Source organism: Scyliorhinus canicula, chromosome 10, assembly GCF_902713615.1.
Source record: "Scyliorhinus canicula chromosome 10, sScyCan1.1, whole genome shotgun sequence".
In the NCBI taxonomy this organism is placed as follows: domain Eukaryota; kingdom Metazoa; phylum Chordata; class Chondrichthyes; order Carcharhiniformes; family Scyliorhinidae; genus Scyliorhinus; species Scyliorhinus canicula.
The window spans coordinates 77,829,044-77,848,848 of record NC_052155.1 but is presented as its reverse complement, the minus strand read 5'-3'; the positions used below and the strand labels follow the sequence as shown (position 1 = coordinate 77,848,848).

The 19,805-nt window shown below is 46.7% G+C and overlaps 1 protein-coding gene across 3 annotated transcripts in view; it reads left to right on the top strand.

Annotated features, from left to right (window-relative positions):
* The window catches only part of greb1l (GREB1 like retinoic acid receptor coactivator), a 373,269-nt gene that overhangs the window by 219,201 nt on the left and 134,263 nt on the right, over nt 1-19,805 (top strand). For all 3 annotated transcript variants that reach the window (XM_038809210.1, XM_038809211.1, XM_038809212.1), the window contains one exon: nt 1,008-1,167. In XM_038809210.1, the coding sequence (XP_038665138.1) occupies nt 1,011-1,167 (157 nt within the window). In that variant the 5' untranslated portion in view covers nt 1,008-1,010. The remainder of the gene's footprint in view (nt 1-1,007; nt 1,168-19,805) is intronic.

The window sequence follows — 19,805 nt, the reverse complement described above, 5'->3', positions numbered from 1 at the left end:
TAGCACAGTGGGCTAAATAGCTGGCTTGTAATGCAGTACAATGCCAGCAGTGCGGGTCCAATTCCCGTACCGGCCTCCCCGAACAAGCACCGGAAAGTGGCGACGAGGGGCTTTTCCCAGTAACTTCATTGAAGCCGACTCGTGACAATAAGCGATTATTATCATTAAATCTAGCCGAGTGCATCTCCGGATTAACCAAAATGCCGTGCGAATGTCTGCCAACATTTCAATGTCCACGCACGCACAGCTTTGATGTGATAAAATGTTTACTGCAAAGCATCTTGGAAAATTCAAGTTGTTTAAAAAACCTGACAGCCCTGCTCGATGAAAAAGGATTAAATAAATTGCATTTTAAAGTTTTTTTTTAAGCCAGGTTTGCTTTTGACTTTCGTTTAGATAATATTATTGGAGCCTGAAGTTCTGGGCTCCACACCTTAGGAAGGGTATTTTGGCCTTGGAGGGAGTGCAACATAGGTTTGTAAAAATGATAACTGGATTACAGGGGTTGACATTAGACATGGTTTCGCTAGAATTTAGAAAGTTAAGGGATAATCTGATCGAAGTATTCACAACATTAACAGTAAAGACTGTGTGGATAAATATTTCCACTGGTTGGAGATCCTAAAACTAGGGGTCATAATCTAAAAATTAGGGCTAAACCTTTCAGGAGAGATGTTAGGAAGAACTTCTTCACTCAAAGAGTGGTACAGGTTTGGAACTCATCTACAAACAGTAGTTGAAGCTAGGACAATTGTTAATTTTAAATCTGAGAAAGATAGTTTTTTGTTAAGCAAAGATATGAAGGGATATAGGCCAACGGCAGGTATGTGGAGTTAGGTCACAGATCAGTCATGATCTCACTGAATGGCTGGACAGGCTTGATGGGCTGAATGGCCTACTCTTGTCCTATGTAAGTTCTAAGTACCTGATAATTTATATTGAGAGTACCAATAATCAGATATTTAGTTTATGCATTGCTCATTGATGTTGCTTTATCTTGTTTACAGACAATGGGAAATTCATATGCTGGGCAGCTGAAATCTGCACGCTTTGAAGAGGCTCTTCATAATTCAATAGAGGCATCACTTCGTTCCAACAGTATTTCTCCTCGACCGATCTTCTCTCAGCTGTACCTTGAATCGGATCAGCCACCTCTATCCCCTGAAGGTTAAGATAATTTTTGTTTAGTTTCGTTGATTTACTGCAGCGAGTGAGTTTTGATTGCTGGCATCCATTCTAAAACTGATATTTTCACTTCCTGAGGAACTTTTTATGAAAGATTGCGGTACGTGTGTGCAAATTACACTGCATACAGTAAGACGTGTAATGTTGCTGAAAAAAAGAGCTATGTTATCAAAGCTTTTTGTCTTGTACTCATCAGGACAGCCCTCTAGAAATTACCAATAGTGAAAGGGGAACAACAATTTATACTGCATGAGAGGACAGTGCTGATTGGATGGCAAGTGGACTCTAATTGGTGGAGGTATTGCTATGGAGAATGCAACATGGAACAGTTGATTTACATAGAATTTACAGTGCAGAAGGAGGCCATTTGGCCCATCGAGTCTGCACCGGCTCTTGGAAAGAGCACCCTACCCCCTACCCAAGGTCAACACCTCCACCCTAACCCCATAACTCAGTAGCCCCACCCAACACTAAGGGCAATTTTGGACACTAAGGGCAATTTATCATGGCCAATCCACCTAACCCGCACATCTTTGGACTGTGGGAGGAAACCGGAGCACCCGGAGGAAACCCACGCACACACGGGGAGGATGTGCAGACTCCGCACAGACAGTGACCCAAGCCGGAATCGAACCTCGGACCCTGGACCTGTGAAGCAATTATGCTACCCACAATGCTACCGTGCTGCCCTTTACCGTGCAGTGAGATTGTCCAGCTTTGTTCGAATTCAACCGGCAGGTTGTCTCTGATTGGTCAAGTCATTGCCCTGGGGAATGAACCAGGAAATGACTGTTCTTCAAGCTTATGTTAGTTGAAAATGGTGCAATGGTGGGCATGTTCTGCAAAGGACAGGGCCCTAGCATGAATATATGTGGCTTCTAGCTTGTGTCATTGAGCCAGACTGCAAGCCTGACTCACAATCCTAAATCACTCTTGTGCTAAGAATTACACTGAATGCAAATTTACATAATGAGACGTGACTGAAAACCTAGGTAACTATCGAATCCGCTAAAGCAGCACGCATTGACCAAGAAGGTAGAAAGCAAAGATTATGGGCAGGATTTAACTAAATGGGAAAAAGTCCCATAGTGAGTGTATTTAGCCACATGTTTCCCAGTGCTCACAGTGCCGAGAAACACAACACTATAAAACGGCACCGGGGTTTGATAGGGGGCCTCAGCTGGGAACGCATGGCCGAGGCCACACGTTGCTCCTTTAGTGTACTGAGGAACTTCACTCACCGGAACATCTCAGTGTAGCAAGAGATCTTCCCTCGGAATTGTAATTTCCTCTGGAAGAAGTCAGTGCTATCACTATGGGTTCTATCGCCAGGGCAAAAAGGAGCAGCGATAATAGGCACCCCTGACTTGTACCCCTGTTCATTGGGAAGTATCCCGAACTTGTCGCATTAATGCGACCACTAGCCATGGGGACTCGATACAGAAGCTACTTCTGTATAGAGTGAACTTGCGCCCGATTCCAAACCTCCCAAGCTCCTTAATGAGGTACTCCCACTCTACCCTGTCAAATGCTTTCTCTGCATCCATAGATATAATCACCTCCAACTTAGAGGCTGAAGAAGGGGAGAGGACAACTTTCAGAAGCCGCCGTACATTAGCCGACAGTTGATGCCCCTTCACAGATCCTGTCTGGTCTTCTGCACCTATACCTGGGACACGTGACTCTATATGCAAAGCCAGCACTGTAGCCAATACCTTGGCTTCCACATTCAGTAAATGGGCCTGGAAGAACCATACTCCATGGGGCTCTTATCTTTCTTTAAGATGAGGGAGATGGAGGCACCAGGCAGGGAAACTCACGCTAAAGCATCATTGAACATATCTACCATTAATGGTACCAGCTGGTCTGAAAATCCTTTGTAAAACCCAACGGGATTCTTAATACATTACATAGAATTACATAGAATTTACAGTGCAGAAGGAGGCCATTCGGCCCATCGAGTCTGCACCGGCTCCTGGAAAGAGCACCCTACCCAAGGTCAACACCTCCACCCCATCCCCATAACCCAGTAACCCCACCCAACACTAAGGGCAATTTTGGACACTAAGGGCAATTTATCATGGCCAATCCACCTAACCTGCACATCTTTGGACTGTGGGAGGAAACCGGAGCACCCGGAGAAAACCCACGCACACACGGGGAGGATGTGCAGACTCCGCACAGAAATTGACCCAAGCCGGAATCGAACCTGGGACCCTGGAGCTGTGAAGCGATTGTGCTATCCACAATGCTACCGTGCTGCCCCTACTGCCCCTACATCCTACTGAAACTATCGGGTTTGCATGTTCTCGGCAGTATATCGTGGGTCAATGGGCATTAAAGGCTTGGCATGGGGGCATGAGGGGCCATAGGGGTTGGGTGGTGGGCATGAAGTGGCATGGACTGAACGTGGTGAGTGTTTGGAAGGTGAAAGGGTGTGAGGGGTGGGGGCGGAGGGCTGTAGTGCCTTTATGTTTTTATTTTAACCGGAACAGAGTTCCACAGCACCTGGGAGGCCTTTTAAGCCACCCGTCTCAGCACCCAGCAACCCACGGCTGTCTCCCAACGTCTTCCTGGGTCGGTTGGCCCGACTGCAGCCTGCTCTTACTGCCCAGCAATGAGGATCCCACCTTTGCAGGCACTTTCTCCCAAGGTAAGCTGGAATTTTCCCGACTCCTACCACTTGCCTGTAGGATGAAGATCCAGGCCGAGGACTCTTCGAGCTACTGACTGATAAAAGAAGCTGGACAAAAGGCATTTGGATGGGCTAGGGACTTTTGCAGCAATGCCAGAGCCATGCTTGGCTTGCTCTGACTTGCCTGCCCTACCCTTGTTCCAAACCATTTCTGCCCGAATCTTTCTGATGTAGTTTATTCATCGACCATTATTTTTCATTGCATTATGTGGGGCTTATGAACAGAAAGTCTGTGAAATGTCAATTAGTGGCTTAAAACGTTTTAGACCCTGTACATAATAAATGCATATTAGACGCCATAGCCTTCCTCCTGAGGGGCGGGATTCTCCGACCCCTGCTGGGTCGGAGACTCGCTGGGTGGGGGGGTGAATCCCGCCCCTGCTGGCTGGCGAATTTTCCGGAGTCGGAGTTTTGGCGGGAGCCGGAATTGCGCCGGTCGGCGGCCACAGGCAGCGGCCCCCCCGGCGACTCTCCGGCCCGCGATGGTCCGAGTGGCCGCCCGTTTTCGGCCAGTCCCGCAAACGCAAATTACAACAGGTAGTTGCCGGCGGGACCTGGCTTCATGGGCGGCCTCCGGGGTCCTCTTGGGGTGCGGGGGGAGGGGGGGGGGGGATCTGGCCCCGGGAGGTGCCCCCACAGTGGCCTGGCCCACGATCAGTGCCCACCGATCCACGGGCGGGCCTGTGCCGTGGGGGCACTCTAGTCTTCCGCGTCGGCCGCTGTAACAGTCTGCGGAACCCCCCCTGCGCATGCATGCGCTGGGATGACGGCAGCACACGCTGGCGTTCCGGCGCATGCGCCATCTCGCGCCGGCCACCGGAGGCCCTTCGGCGCTGGCGCAAACCACACCAGCGCCGGCCTAGCCCCTGAAGGTGCGGAGGATTCCGCACCTTTGGAGCGGCTCAATACCGGAGTGGTTCACGCCACTCCTTCACGCTGGAGTTGCCCGCCCCGCCGGTTTTTGCAGAATCCCGCCCCTCTTTCAGCCAAAAATGTTAAACCTGAGAATGCATGAACTTGAGGCTCAAGCTTCTCATATGGGCACAGCCTGACTATGGAAAACTTGTTCTAGACTTTCCAAGCAGAAAATGCTATTATGTGGGTAAGCTTCCTATTGTAAGTTTGTGCAATTTTTCTTATCTTTCTTATGCTATACATCTTATCTGCTGTGCGAGCTAACACAATCAAAAAATATTTCAAGCAATTTGATTGAGTCTTCCTTTTATTGGTGAATATTGCTGATTATCGATACTTGATTGTATGTTTACATGTATCTTTAATATTTACTTATTTTAATTTTATCTGTCTGTTTTCTTCATGTTCGATTGAATAGATTCCACTTTTCAGTTGTGATTCTGCACTGTTTTACGAATATGAAAGTAGATCCAATTAAGTGTGAACTTTACATACAGAAATATGTGACATCTGAGGTTCGATAGACAAATTTGTGTGCTTCGTGCAAGACCATTTATATGCAGATAAGCATCATCGGTGCTCAAAATTTAAATCAGGACTTAGTTTTGTTTATATCTTTTGCCTTAATATTGTCCCTCTTGATTTATTTTTACTCAATAGATAACAAGTGTGTTACAGCATTCAAATACAAAAGCAATATACTCTTTTGTATGTGTCAGATCCAGCGGCAGGGATGGACGGGATTATGGAAATCCTAGGGGAGTTTGGCTGGTTTTCGGGCTACAAGTTGAACATGGCAAAAAGCGAGATGGTTGTAGTGCAGGCGAGGGGTCAGGAGAATAGGCTGAGGGAGCTACCATTTAAGCTGGTTGGGGAAAGTTTTAGATATCTAGGGATACAAGTGGCGCGCGACTGGGATAAGATGCATAGGTTAAACTTGTCCAGGCTGGTGGAGCAAATGAGGAGCGAGTTTCGGAGGTGGGATGCACTCCCGCTGTCACTAGCGGGGAGAGTACAGACGGTGAAGATGACGATCCTCCTGAGATTCCTGTTTATTTTTCAGTGTCTCCCTATTTTCATTCCGCGGTCCTTCTTTAAAAGAATCGATAAAATCATCCTGGGATTTGTTTGGGCGGGGAAGTCTCCGCGGGTAAAGAGGGGAATGTTGGAATGGAACCGTAGCGAGGGGGGGCTGGCGTTGCCGAACCTCAGCAACTACTACTGGGTGGCTAACATAGCCATGATAAGGAAATGGATGGTGGGTACGGGGTCGGTTTGGGAGCGGGTGGAGGCTGCTTCGTGCAGGGGCACCAGCTTGGCAGCCCTGGTAACGGCTCCCCTGCCGCTTCCGTCGGCCAGGTACTCCACCAGCCCTGTAGTGGTAGCGGCTTTGCGGATTTGGGGCCAATGGAGGAAGCATGCGGGGGAAGTAGGAGCGTCGGTCTGGTCCCCAATATGTGACAACCACCGATTTGTCCCGGGGAAGATGGATGGCGGGTTTCAAGTGTGGCGGAGGTGGGAAGGATGGGTGACTTGTTCCTGGAAGGGGGCTTCGCGAACATGAGGGCGCTGGAGGAGAATTTTGGGCTGGCGAGGGGGAATGACTTTCAGTACTTGCTTTCGTACGTAGCCAGATCCCGTCCTTTCCACGCCTTCCACCAAGGGGGATCCAGGACAGGGTAATTCCCAGGGGTGAGGTAGGAGAGGGGAGAGTCTCAGATATTTATAAGGAGCTTATGGGAGCGGAGGACACAGGGACCGAGGAACTGAATCTTAAGTGGGAGGAGGAGCTTGGTGGGGAGTTGGAGGGAGGCGTATGGGCAGACGCTCTTGAGGAGGGTAAATGGAACCGCAACATGTGCTAGGCTCGGTCTGATTCAGTTCAAGGTGGTTCACCGGGCCCACATGACGGTGGCCCGGATGAGCAAATTCCTTGGGCTGGAGGACAAGTGTGCTAGATGTGGGGGAGCACTAGCGAACCATGTCCACATGTTCTGGGCGTGTCCAAAACTCAGGGGATACTGGCAGGGATTTGTGGGTGTCATATGCCGGGTACTGAAAACAAGGGTGGCGATGAGTCCAGAGGTGGCGATTTTTGGGGTGTCGGAAGACCCGGGAATACAGGTGGGGATAGAGGCCAACGATGTGGCCTTTGCTTCCCTGATAGCCCGGCGACGGATACTGTTGGCCTGGAGGGACTCAAAGCCCCCAAAGACTGAAGTATGGCTGTCGGACATGGCAAGCTTTCTCGGCTTGGAAAAAAATCAAGTTCGCCGTACGAGGATCATTATCAGGGTTCGCCCGGAGGTGGCAACCATTCATCGACTTCTTCGGGGAACTAATCATCAGCAGGGGGGGTAGAATAGTGTAGAGTAGGCGGGTCCACCTGCGAGACTGGTACTGTTATTTGCACTATGTTTTTTGTAATTGGTATCTGCACACTAATGCAGTAGTAACTAATGCAGTGCACTAATAACACTAATGTTACTGTTTACAATGCCAAAAATACCTCAATAAAATTGTCTGCTTAAAAAAAACCCAAAAACAATATACTGAGGATGCTGGATATACCGTGCTGCCACTGTGTTACCGTGGCAACACGGTAACACAGTGGTTAGCACAGTTGCTTCACAGCTCCAGCTTTCAGGTTCGATTCCCGGCTTGGGTCACTGTGCGGAGTCTGCACGTTCTCCCTGTGTGTGCGTGGGTTTCCTCCGGGTGCTCCGGTTTCCTCCCACAGTCCAAAAATATGCAGGTCAGCTGGATTGTCCATGATAAATTGCCCTTAGTATCTAAAAAACAGGTTAGGTGGGATTACTGGGTTACGGATATAGGGTGGAGACGTGGGCTTAAGTAGGGTGCTCTTTCCAAGGGCCGGTGCAGACTCGATGGGCCGAATGACCTCCTTCTGCACTGTAAATTCTATAAATTCTAAAGAGTAGAGAATGTCATAAGTACTCAACAGGTTAGACAGCATCTGTGGAGAAAAAAACTGATTTACCAGGCAGACTGTTCCGTGATCTCGCTGCAAGGATAAACAGTGGGCTGGGAACCTGGAAATGCTGGCAATGGGACCTCGAAGCAGATTTTGGAGGGGGCGACCAATTAACTGAGTGCTGTCAGGAGCCCTTTTCAATTGAGGATGGAGGTTGGGGCTCTTCGTCTGGAAGCCGGTGATGAGGAGAGGGGGAAGAGCAAGAAGGAAGGTTTGTGATAGTGTCAAAGGTAGGAGAAATTAAACATCAGAGGAATGATGATGAAAGATAAATAGGAGTGGTAACAGAACAAGTAAAGGGACAGAAGATATGTCCATAGGAGCTATAAGTGGGAATAGCAGAATCATTACCAACTGTTGCCGTCTGGAACAAATGGAGGCACAGGCTACGATTTGAAATTGTTGAGCTCAATGTGGACAATTGGAAAGCTATAGTGTTTAATCGATAGGTGAGACTCTTTAAATTACATTGAGCTTCATTGGAACTGGCTAGGAGGTCAAATAGTGTTCAGAATGGAAGTGGGGAGGGAATTCTCACTGTGTCTGTGTGGGTTTCCTCTGGGTGCTCTGGTTTCCTCCCACAGGTCCCAAAAACGACGTGCTGTTGGGCGAATTGGATAATCTGAATTCTGCCTCTGCGTACCCAAACAGGCGCTGGAATGTGGCGACTAGGGGCTTTTCACAGTAACTTCTTTGCAGTTTTAATGTAAGCTTACTTGTGACAATAAAGATTATATAAAAAAAAGAATTAAAATGACAAATGGCGGAAAGCTCTGGGTCAGATTTGTGGACTAACCAAAGTATTCCTTAAAACAGCCTGGTAAAAGAGCTGGGTTTGTGTCTCCTGCACTTGCACAGCAACATGCTGTGGGAAGGGAGGGTTGTTGGGGATGATTAAGCATACAGGTGCAGCAGACGGTAAAGAAAGTATATGGTATACTGGCCTTCATAGTGAGGATTTGAGTACAGGAGCAGGGGTGTCATGATGAAATTTGACAGGCCTCGGTGAGCCCACACCTGGAATGTTGTGTGTGCAGTTCTGTTCTTATCTGAGGAAGGTTGTTACTGCAATATAGAGAGTGCAGCAAAGGTTTACTAGACTGATTCCTGGGATGGCGGGATTGACGTATGAGGAGAGATTGAATCGGTTAGGATTGTATTCGCTGGAGTTCAGAAGATGAGGGGGGGGGGGGGGGGGGGGGGGGATCCCATAGAAACCTGTAAGATTCTGACAGGACTGGACAGGGTAGATGCAGGAAGGATGTTCCTGATGATGTGGGAGTCCAGAATCAGGGGTCACAGTCTGAGGATACGGGGTAGACCATTTAGGACTGAGATGAGGAGAAATGTTTTCACCCAGAGTGGTGAGCCTGTGGATTCCACTACCACTGAAAGTAATTGAGGCCAAAACATTACATGTTTTCAAGAAGGAGTTTGATATAGCTCTTGAGGCTTAAGGGATCAAAGGATCTGGGGGAAGGGCGGAACAAGCTATTGAGTTGGATGATCAGCTATGATCAAAATGAATGACAGAGCAGGCTCGAAAGGTGGGATGACCCCCTCCTGCTCCTTTTTTCTATGTTTCTATAATTGAAGAGTGGACCAGGATATTGCAGATGGAACAGTTATTTCAGAATGCTGAGAGGGGAGGGGAGAGGAAGATGATCTGTTGAATGTGGAGGCTGGTAGAGTTGAAAATGAAGAAGAGGAACCAAATGGTGTTCTGAGGGGAATGAGAAATGGTGAACAAGAAAAGGACAGGAAATAGGATGGACATGATCATGAGCCCTGTTATCCGCGATGGAGGAAGATTCTTGGTTGAGGAAAATCAAGGACATATCAGAAGCACTGGTTTGGAAGGTGGCATCCTCACATCCAATGTGGTGAAGATGGAAAAATTGGGAGAATGGAATAGAGTCCTTACAGGAAGCAGGGTGGGAAATGTAATCAAGGTGGCTGCGGGTGTCGGGAGTTATGGAAAACACTCGATGGCCAATCCTCAGGATTGGAAATAAGGAAGTTGAACAAGGGAAGAAAACGTTGGTTATGGACCAAGTGAAGTGGAATAAGGGTGGAAATCGATAGCCAAGTTGCTGAAAATTCTCTGTTTGAGGCAAGAGCAAGAAATGGCATGAATATAGTTCCTGATACAACATTGGAAGAAGAGGTAAGACAGAAACCTCAGTAGGACTGGGAGAAATAAAAGGCAGACAAAGTAAGGACCTGTTTTTCAAGGCAACATCTTTTATTTAGAGGAAGTAAGTGGAGTCTCGTGAACAATTGTTCAATGTGAGAACAAGTTTCGCCGGACTTGGGCCCTGGTTGGGTCTTTGTTCAAGGAAGAAGCCAATTGTGTGGTGAATCCGGTGTGGAGGGATTGATATCCATGGTGAAATAGAGATGGTTAGGACTTGGAAGCAGTTAAAGTGGGCAAGGGAATCGGACACATCACAGATGTATCGACTTTGTTCACCTGTTTAGTCATGCCTCCTTTTCTGTCAAAATTAAAACATCTGGTGAAAAATATTGCCTGAATAGTAAGATTTAAGGTTTAATATTCTGAGTGGTTGCTATACTGATGGTAATGAAATCTCAAAATATCAACCTCTGTATTAGTTTGACAATTTGAATGTTGGATAACGTTTTCCATGCAAAGTCTGTACAAGTATATTTACAACAACATAATTATGTAGCACCTTTAACATTCTGAAACACGCCAAGACACAGGAGCATTATAAAACAAAGAGAAATATTAGGTCAGATAACCGAAAGCTTGGTTAAAGAGTTTTCAAGCGTTTTAAGCAGTGCCTTAAAGGAGGAAAGTAAGGTAGTGAGGTGGGAAGGTTTAGGGAGGGTATTCCAGAGCTTGGGGATTTGGTAACTAAAGGTGCGGCCATCAAGTTGGAGCGATTAAAATTGGGGATGCAAAAAGAGGCCAGAATTAGGGAGTGTTGTGGGGGTGGAGGATTGACAGAGATAGGGATAGGTGAACCATGGAGGGATATGAAAACAAGGATGAGAATTTTAAAAATCAAGACATTGCTGGATCAGAGCCAATATAGGTCATGGAGCATGGGGGTGATAGGGAAATGTGATTTGGTGGAAGTTAAAACATGAGAGAGTGGAGTTTTGGATGATCTCAGGATTACAGAGGATAGTCTAACCATCACCTCTTGACATCCAACAGCAATATCGTTCCTGAATCTCTCACTATCAACATGTGCGGGAGTGTTGATCGGGATGGGTGGGTGGGGATGTGGAATCGGTTATCATTGATCGTAAACTGAACTGACTAGCCACATAAATACTGTGGCGACAAGAGCAGGTCAGAGGCTAGGAATCCTGTGGTGAGTAACCCCCCCTCCTGACCCCCCCAAAGCCTGTCCATCATCTATAGGCCACAAGTCAGGAGTGTGATGGAATACTCCCCACTTGCCTGGATTAGTGCAGCTCCAACAATACGCAAGAAGTTCAACACCATCCAGGTCAAAGCAGCCACTTGATCGGCATCCCTTCCACAAATAGTCACTCCCACCACTACCAACAAACAATGGTATGCACCATCTACAAGATGTACTGCAGGAACTCACCAAGGCTCTTTAGGCAGAACCTTCCAAACCCACTACCACCCAGAAGGACCAGGGCTGCAGGTGCATGGTAACACCACTATCTAGACGTTTCCCTCCAAGCCACTCATCATCCTTCATTGTCGCTGGGTCAAAATTCTGGAACTCCCTCCCTGACAGCACTGTTGATGTACCTATGCCACATGGACTGCAGAGATTCAAGAAGGCAGCTCACCACCACTTTCTCAAGGGCAATTAGGGATGGGCAATAAATGCTGGCTTAGTCACTGACGTCCACACCCTTGAATGAATAAAAAATTGCACGTGAACATCTGCAGGATTGGAATAACTGAGTCTAGAGATAATGCAGGCATGAATGAGAGTTTCAGCAGCAGGTGAGCTGAGTGAGACGGGCAAAGTCGGGTGCTGTTGCAGAGTACAGATAGGTGGCCTTATTAATAACCTGAACATAGGTGGACTTTGTGACAGCCTGAACATAACTTTGGAAGCTGATCTTGGGATCTAATGTGACACCAAAGTTGTGACCAAACTTATTTAATCCCCAATAGTTATCATGGAGAGGAATGAAGTTTGGAATGTGGACTAAGACAATGGACAGGATTTTCTGGCCCCCTGCCTGCTGTCGGAACCGTCTGATTCTGTTGAAAGTCAATGGACTTTTGGCTGGGAAGCTGAGCGCCTGCGATGGGTCCCTCTATGTCAGGGCTGGAAAATTGTGGTAAATGGCTTTCATTTTCCCAATATTGAATTGGAGTGAATCCCTGCTCACCAGTACTGGATGTGGGATAGGCAGTCTGATAAATTAGCAACACTGGAGAAGGCGAGAAGATAGTGGTGGTGAGATAGAGCTGGGAAATGTTGGCGTACATGTGAAAACTAATGCTGTGCTTTACGTTAATGCCACCAAGGGACAGCATAGAAATAGAATGGGGCCAAGGATCGATCCTTGGGGGACACCAGAGGTAACCATGCAGGATCAGGAAGAAAAGCCAATCCAATTAGTTCTCTTTTAATAGCATAGATCCATTAAGGGAAGCTTGATAAGCACATGAGGGAACAACATGTGGATGGATTAGCTGCAGGATGGGAGCTCACGTGGAGCATAAGCAATGGCATGGATCAGTTGGGCCAAGAGGCCTATTTCTATGCTGCACATTTAATGTAATTCTATGATCACAGAATTAACTAAATGGGTACATCCCTAAATACCTGTTGAAGGAGACAGAAAGATCTTACCAACACTGAAGTAATGTCAACTGAAATTCTTTTAATTTTTTCTTCACAATTGGGGCATACTTTTGAACAAAAAAATAACCCCCTGGAATTTGTTTCTGATTTAAGTAGGTTTTTAAAGAAATAAATCTCTGAACTGTAGGAATGGTACTTCACAACTTTGCTGTTTAGTTTGGCTAAAATATACATGGCTTTGATGATAATAACAATGATTCCATTATCGAGTAAATCCGGCTGACCTGTTACTGTGTGCGATATAATCCAGATGTGTGATTGAGATAATATCAGGTCTCACCTACTCGTGCATAAATTATCTGATTAACACCAGGATGTAAGTTAGACGAGTAGATGTCCTGTGACATTTACACTGTTGAGTAGGAGACTTGACACGAACAGGGGTATGACTATCAGAGACGGTGCATTATCAGAATTGGGTGTGCTTCATGGAATTTTCTGAACTGAAATGAGATTTCCAGCTGGAGCAGCATTTTCAGGTGTGCTCCAAAGATCTGGGAACACATTGTTTGGGGCACCCAGAGTTTGTGGGGTATAGGAGAGGGTGACTTAGGAACTGTGGCTGACTGGAATTTAGTAATAATGTTTCCGAGGAATTCTTGTAAAGGTCTGGGAGTGTTGTGGGAAATTATGGAACTGGGAATATGGTTATGGGATCTAAGAGAGTTGTAAGGAGAAAGTCCGAGATTCAGCAAGGTTTTGGAAAGACACTTTGTAGCAACTTTGGGTTACATAAGAACATAAGAACTAGGAGCAGGAGTAGGCCATCTGGCCCCTCGAGCCTGCTCCGCCATTCAATTAGATCATGGCTGATCTTTTGTGGACTCAGCTCCACTTTCCGGCCCGAACACCATAACCCTTAATCCCTTTATTCTTCAAAAAACTATCTATCTTTACCTTAAAAACATGTAATGAAGGAGCCTCAACTGCTTCACTGGGCAAGGAATTCCATAGATTCACAACCCTTTGGGTGAAGAAGTTCCTCCTAAACTCAGTCCTAAATCTACTTCCCCTTATTTTGAGGCTATGCCCCCTAGTTCTGCTGTCACCCGCCAGTGGAAACAACCTGCCCGCATCTATCCTATCTATTCCCTTCATAATTTTAAATGTTTCTATAAGATCCCCCCTCATCCTTCTAAATTCCAACGAGTACAGTCCCAGTCTACTCAACCTCTCCTCATAATCCAACCCCTTCAGCTCTGGGATTAACCTAGTGAATCTCCTCTGCACACCCTCCAGCGCCAGTACGTCCTTTCTCAAGTAAAGAGACCAAAACTGAACACAATACTCCAGGTGTGGCCGCACTAACACCTTATACAATTGCAACATAACCTCCCTAGTCTTAAACTCCATCCCTCTAGCAATGAAGGACAAAATTCCATTTGCCTTCTTAATCACCTGTTGCACTTGTAAACCAACCTTCTGTGACTCATGCACTAGCACACCCAAGTCTCTCTGAACAGCGGCATGCTTTAATATTTTATCGTTTAAATAATAATCCCGCTTGCTGTTATTCCTACCAAAATGGATAACCTCACATTTGTCAACATTGTATTCCATCTGCCAGACCTGAGCCCATTCACTTAACCTATCCAAATCCCTCTGCAGACTTCCAGTATCCTCTGCACTTTTCGCTTTACCACTCATCTTAGTGTCATCTGCAAACTTGGACACATTGCCCTTGGTCCCCAACTCCAAATCATCAATGTAAATTGTGAACAATTGTGGGCCCAACACTGATCCCTGAGGGACACCACTAGCTACTGATTGCCAACCTGAGAAACACCCATTTATCCCAACTCTTTGCTTTCTATTAATTAACCAATCCTCTATCCATGCTACTACTTTACCCTTAATGCCATGCATCTTTATCTTATGCAGCAACCTTTTGTGTGGCACCTTGTCAAAGGCTTTCTGGAAATCCAGATATACCACATCCATCGGCTCCCCGTTATCTACTGCACTGGTAATGTCCTCAAAAAATTCCACTAAATTAGTTAGGCATGACCTGCCTTTAACGAACCCATGCTGCGTCTGCCCAATGGGACAATTTCTATCCAGATGCCTCGCAATTTCTTCCTTGATGATAGATTCCAGCAGCTTCCCTATTACCGAAGTTAAACTCACTGGCCTATAATTTCCTGCTTTCTGCCTACCTCCTTTTTTAAACAGTGGTGTCACGTTTGCTAATTTCCAATCCACCGGGACCACCCCAGAGTCTAGTGAATTTCGGTAAATTATCACTAGTGCATCTGCAATTTCCCTAGCCATCTCTTTTAGCACTCTGGGATGCATTCCATCAGGGCCAGGAGACTTGTCTACCTTTAGCCCCATTAGCTTGCCCATCACTCCCTCCTTAGTGATAACAATCCTCTCAAGGTCCTCACCTGTCATAGCCTCATTTCTATCAGTCGCTGGCATGTTATTTGTGTCTTCCACTGTGATGACCGACCCAAAAAACCTGTTCAGTTCCTCAGCCATTTCCTCATTTCCCATTATTAAAACTCCCTTCTCATCCTCTAAAGGACCAATATTTACCTTAACCACTCTTTTTTGTCTTATATATTTGTAAAAACTTTTACTGTCTGTTTTTATATTCTGAGCAAGTTTACTCTCATACTCTATCTTACTCTTCTTTATAGCTTTTTTAGTAGCTTTCTGTTGCCCCCTAAAGATTTCCCAGTCCTCTAATCTCCCAGCAATCTTTGCCACTTTATATGCTTTTTCCTTCAATTTGATACTCTCCCTTATTTCCTTAGATATCCACGGTCGATTTTCCCTCTTTCTTCCGTCCTTCCTTTTTGTTGGTATAAACCTTTGCTGAGCACTGTGAAAAATCGCTTGGAAGGTTCTCCACTGTTCCTCAACTGTTCCACCATAAAGTCTTAGCTCCCAGTCTACCTTAGCTAGTTCTTCTCTCATCCCCTTGTAATCTCCTTTGTTTAAACACAAAACACTAGTATTTGATTTTACTTTCTCACCCTCCATCTGTATTTTAAATTCCACCATATTGTGATCGCTCCTTCCGAGAGGATCCCTAACTATGAGATCATGAATCAATCCTGTCTCATTACACAGGACAAGATCTAGGACCGCTTGTTCCCTCGTAGGTTCCATTAGATACTGTTCTAGGAAACTATCGCGGATACATTCTATAAACTCATCCTCACGGTTGCCTTGACCGACCTGGTTAAACCAATCGACATGTAGATTAAAATCCCCCATGATAACTGCTGTACCATTTCTACATGCATCAGTTATTTCTTTGTTTATTGCCTGCCCCACCATCTCGTTACTATTTGGTGGCCGATAGACTACTCCTATCAGTGACTTTTTCGCCTTACTATTCCTGATTTCCACCCAAATGGATTCAACCTTATCCTCCATAGCACCGATGTCATCCCTTACTATTGCCCGGATGTCATCCTTAAATAACAGAGCAACACCACCTCCCTTACCATCCACTCTATCCTTCCGAATAGTTTGATACCCTTGGATATTTAACTCCCAGTCGTGACCATCCTTTAACCATGTTTCAGTAATGGCCACTAAATCATAGTCATTTACGATGATTTGTGCCACCAACTCATTTACTTTATTCCGAATACTACGAGCATTCAGGTAAAGTACACTTATGTTGGTTTTTTTACCTCTGTATTGAATCTTAACATCTCCAGTTTTATTCCTTTTGTTATTACTGGGCCTATTCACTGTGCTCCCCTCAGTCACTGTACCTTGTACTGTCGCCCTTATGGATTTCTGACTATGTCTTCTCTGCCTTGCACTTTTCCCCTTACTTCCTTTTGTTTCTGTCCCTGTTTTACTACCTTCCAACTTCCAGCATTGGTTCCCATCCCCCTGCCACATTAGTTTAAACCCTCCCCAACAGCTCTAGAAAACACCCCCCCTAGGACATCGGTTCCAGTCCTGCCCAAGTGCAGACCGTCCGGTTTGTACTGGTCCCACCTCCCCCAGAACCGGTCCCAATGCCCCAGGAATTTGAATCCCTCCCTCTTGCACCATCTCTCGAGCCACGCATTCATCCTATCTATCCTGACATTCCTACTCTGACTAGCTCGTGGCACTGGTAGCAATCCTGAGATTACTACCTTTGAGGTCCTACTTTTTAGTTTAACTCCAACTCCCTGAATTCCGCTTGTAGGACCTCATCCCGTTTTTTACCTATATCGTTGGTGCCTATGTGCACCACGACAGCTGGCTGTTCACCCTCCCCCCCCAGAATGTCCTGCAGCCGCTCCGAGACATCCTTGACCCTTGTACCAGGGAGGCAACATACCATCCTGGAGTCTCGATTGCGTCCACAGAACCGCCTGTCTATTCCCCTTACGATCGAGTCCCCTATCACTATAGCCCTGCCATTTTTCTTCCTGCCCTGCTGTGCAGCAGAGCCAGCCACGGTGCCATGAACCTGGCTGCTGCTGCCTTCCCCTGGTGAGCCATCTCCCTCAACAGTATCCAAAGCGGTATATCTGTTTTGCAGGGAGATGACCGCAGGGGACACCTGCACTGCCTTCCTACTCTTGCTCTTTCTTTTGGTCACCCATTTTCTATCTCCCTCAGTAACCTTCACCTGCGGTGTGACCAACTCGCTAAACGTGCTATCCACGACCTCCTCAGCATCGCGGATGCTCCAAAGTGAGTCCATCCGCAGCTCCAGAGCCGTCAAGCGGTCTAACAAGAGCTGCAACTGAACACACTTCTTGCATGTGAAGGAGCCAGGGACAGTGGACGTGTCCCTGAGCTCCCACATCGCACACGAGGAGCATGACACGGGTCTGGGATCTCCTGCCATGTCTTAAACCCTTGGTAAACTTAAACAACTAGAATTTCAAAATAAAAATAAATAAATTAGACAATGAAAAGAAAAAGAGAGACTACTTACCAGTCACTTACCAGGGTAAAAAAGCACCTCCTTACACTCTGCACCGAATTACCTCACTGCACCAAATTACCAAGTTTAAATCTCCCACTCTGTACGAGTCTCACTCCGGATGTGTCTCCTGGAAAAGTGCTCACTTCGGTTGCTGGGATTCTAGCAATATAGGGATGAGCAATGTCAAACAATTATGTAGGTGGAGGAGGGCCCAGGAAAACAGCAACCAAAATGCTGCTGGCACTTTCCAATGCTCTGGCCTCCACTCCATTTATCCTTACATGATGTGCCAACCGCTACTTTCCTCGTCATCAGCCAGTTCCCAACTTTTCTTTCTTTCTCTCAACAATCAAGCAAAATGTTCTGCTTCTAAAAATTAATAGATAGAACATTCATGGACTGCAAGAGCACAGATTTCCAGTATCTATTCCTGGTGTTTTTCAGTAGAATATTATTAATGAGTATATTATTGTGGAGAGGGAGTGTCCAATTGGTAGCGTCCCCTGCCCCTGAACCAGAAGCTCCAGGTTCAAGTCCCACCTCTACTTCATGGCCAAGAAAGGTGTGTTCATAACCTGGCCAATCTTGTTGGTTAACAGTTTGCAGATCTTTCCCACATGTGCCAATAGCAGATGGTAAGAGCAGGAGAGATTCCTGGTCAGCCATAGTCTCTCCTCATATGACAGTCCCGTCATCCCAGGAATCAGCCTGGTAAACCTTCACTGCACTTCCTCCGTTGCAAGAGCATCTTTCCTCAGATAAGGACACCAAAACTGCACACAATACTCCAGGTATGGCTTCACCAATGCCCAATACAATTGCAGTAAAATATCCCTATTCCTATACTCAAATCCTCTCGCTATGAAGACCAACATAACATTTGTCTTCTTTTCTGCCTGCTGTACCTGCGTGCGTACTTTTAGTAACTGATGCACGACGACACCAAGTACTCACTGAGTATCTACCTCTCTCAATTTGCACTCCTTCAAATAATAATCTACCTTCCTATTTTTGCTACCAAAGTGGATAATCTCACATTTATCCACATTATACTGCATCTGCCATATATATGCACTCTCACTCAGCCTGTCCAAATCCGGCTGAAGCATCTCTGCATCATCTTCACAGTTCACCCTCCCACCCTACTTTGTATCATCTGCAAATTTGGAGATAATGGCCGGGATTCTCCGGTCCCGCGGCCAAGTTCTGATGCCGGCGTCAAAAGTGGCGCGAGCCACTCCTGCGTCAACGGGCCTCTAGGCCCAGGTATTCACCCCTTCCTAGGGGGATAGTATGGCACCAGAGAGGTGTCTGCTGTTCTGGTGCTCGAAAGCTGGCACGCCACGGCCGGCGCGAGTTCGCTCACGCACGTGGGCTCCTGTCTCTGCGCCGGCCCCCAGGCAATATGGCGGAGCCCTACAGGGGCCTGGCACGGAGGAACATAGGCCCCCCACGGAAATAGCCCACCCGCCGATAGGTAGGCCCCAATTGTGGGCCAGGCCACCATGGAGGCCCCACCGGAGTCGGATCCCCCCACCCCCACCAGAACCCCTGAGGACCTGCCGGATAGGATCATATGTAACCTATGCTGGCGGGACTCGGCCAAACTCAGCGGGTACTCATCCCGTCGAGGTACAGAGAATTGCTGCGGGGACCGCTTTCAATGGCTCTCGACCAGCGTGGCAATGATCCCGCGTGCGCCCGAGAATCGGCGCTGGAGAATCGGCAGGCCGGCGTCAGAGTGGCGAGGCGCGATTCTCGACCTAGTGGGGGATCGGAGAATCCCGGCCAATACATTTAGTTCCCTCATCCAAATCATTAATATATAATGTGAACAGTTGGGATCCTTGCACAGTTCCCTGCAGTACCCCATTAGTCATTGCTTGCTAATAAGAAAAAAAACCATTTATTCCAACTTTTTGCTTCCTATCTGCTAACCAGCTTTCTAGCCATCTCAAGACACTACCCGTAATCACGTACCACGTGTTGTAATGTGAGTCTTTGTCGAAAGCCTTCTGAAAGTCTAAATAAACCACATCCACCCTGGTCAAATCTACGGGTTACATCTTTAAAGAATTATAGCAGATTTGTCAAGCATGATTTCCTTTTTGTTAATCCATGCTGACTTTGTCTGATTATATCACTGCTTTCCAAATGCAGTGCTATGAAATCCTTGATAATGGATTCTAGCAACTTCCCAAGTATAACGTTAGGCTCACTGGTCTATAGTTCCCTATTTTCTCTCTACCTCCCTTTTTGAATAGCAGGGCTATATTAGCTACCCTC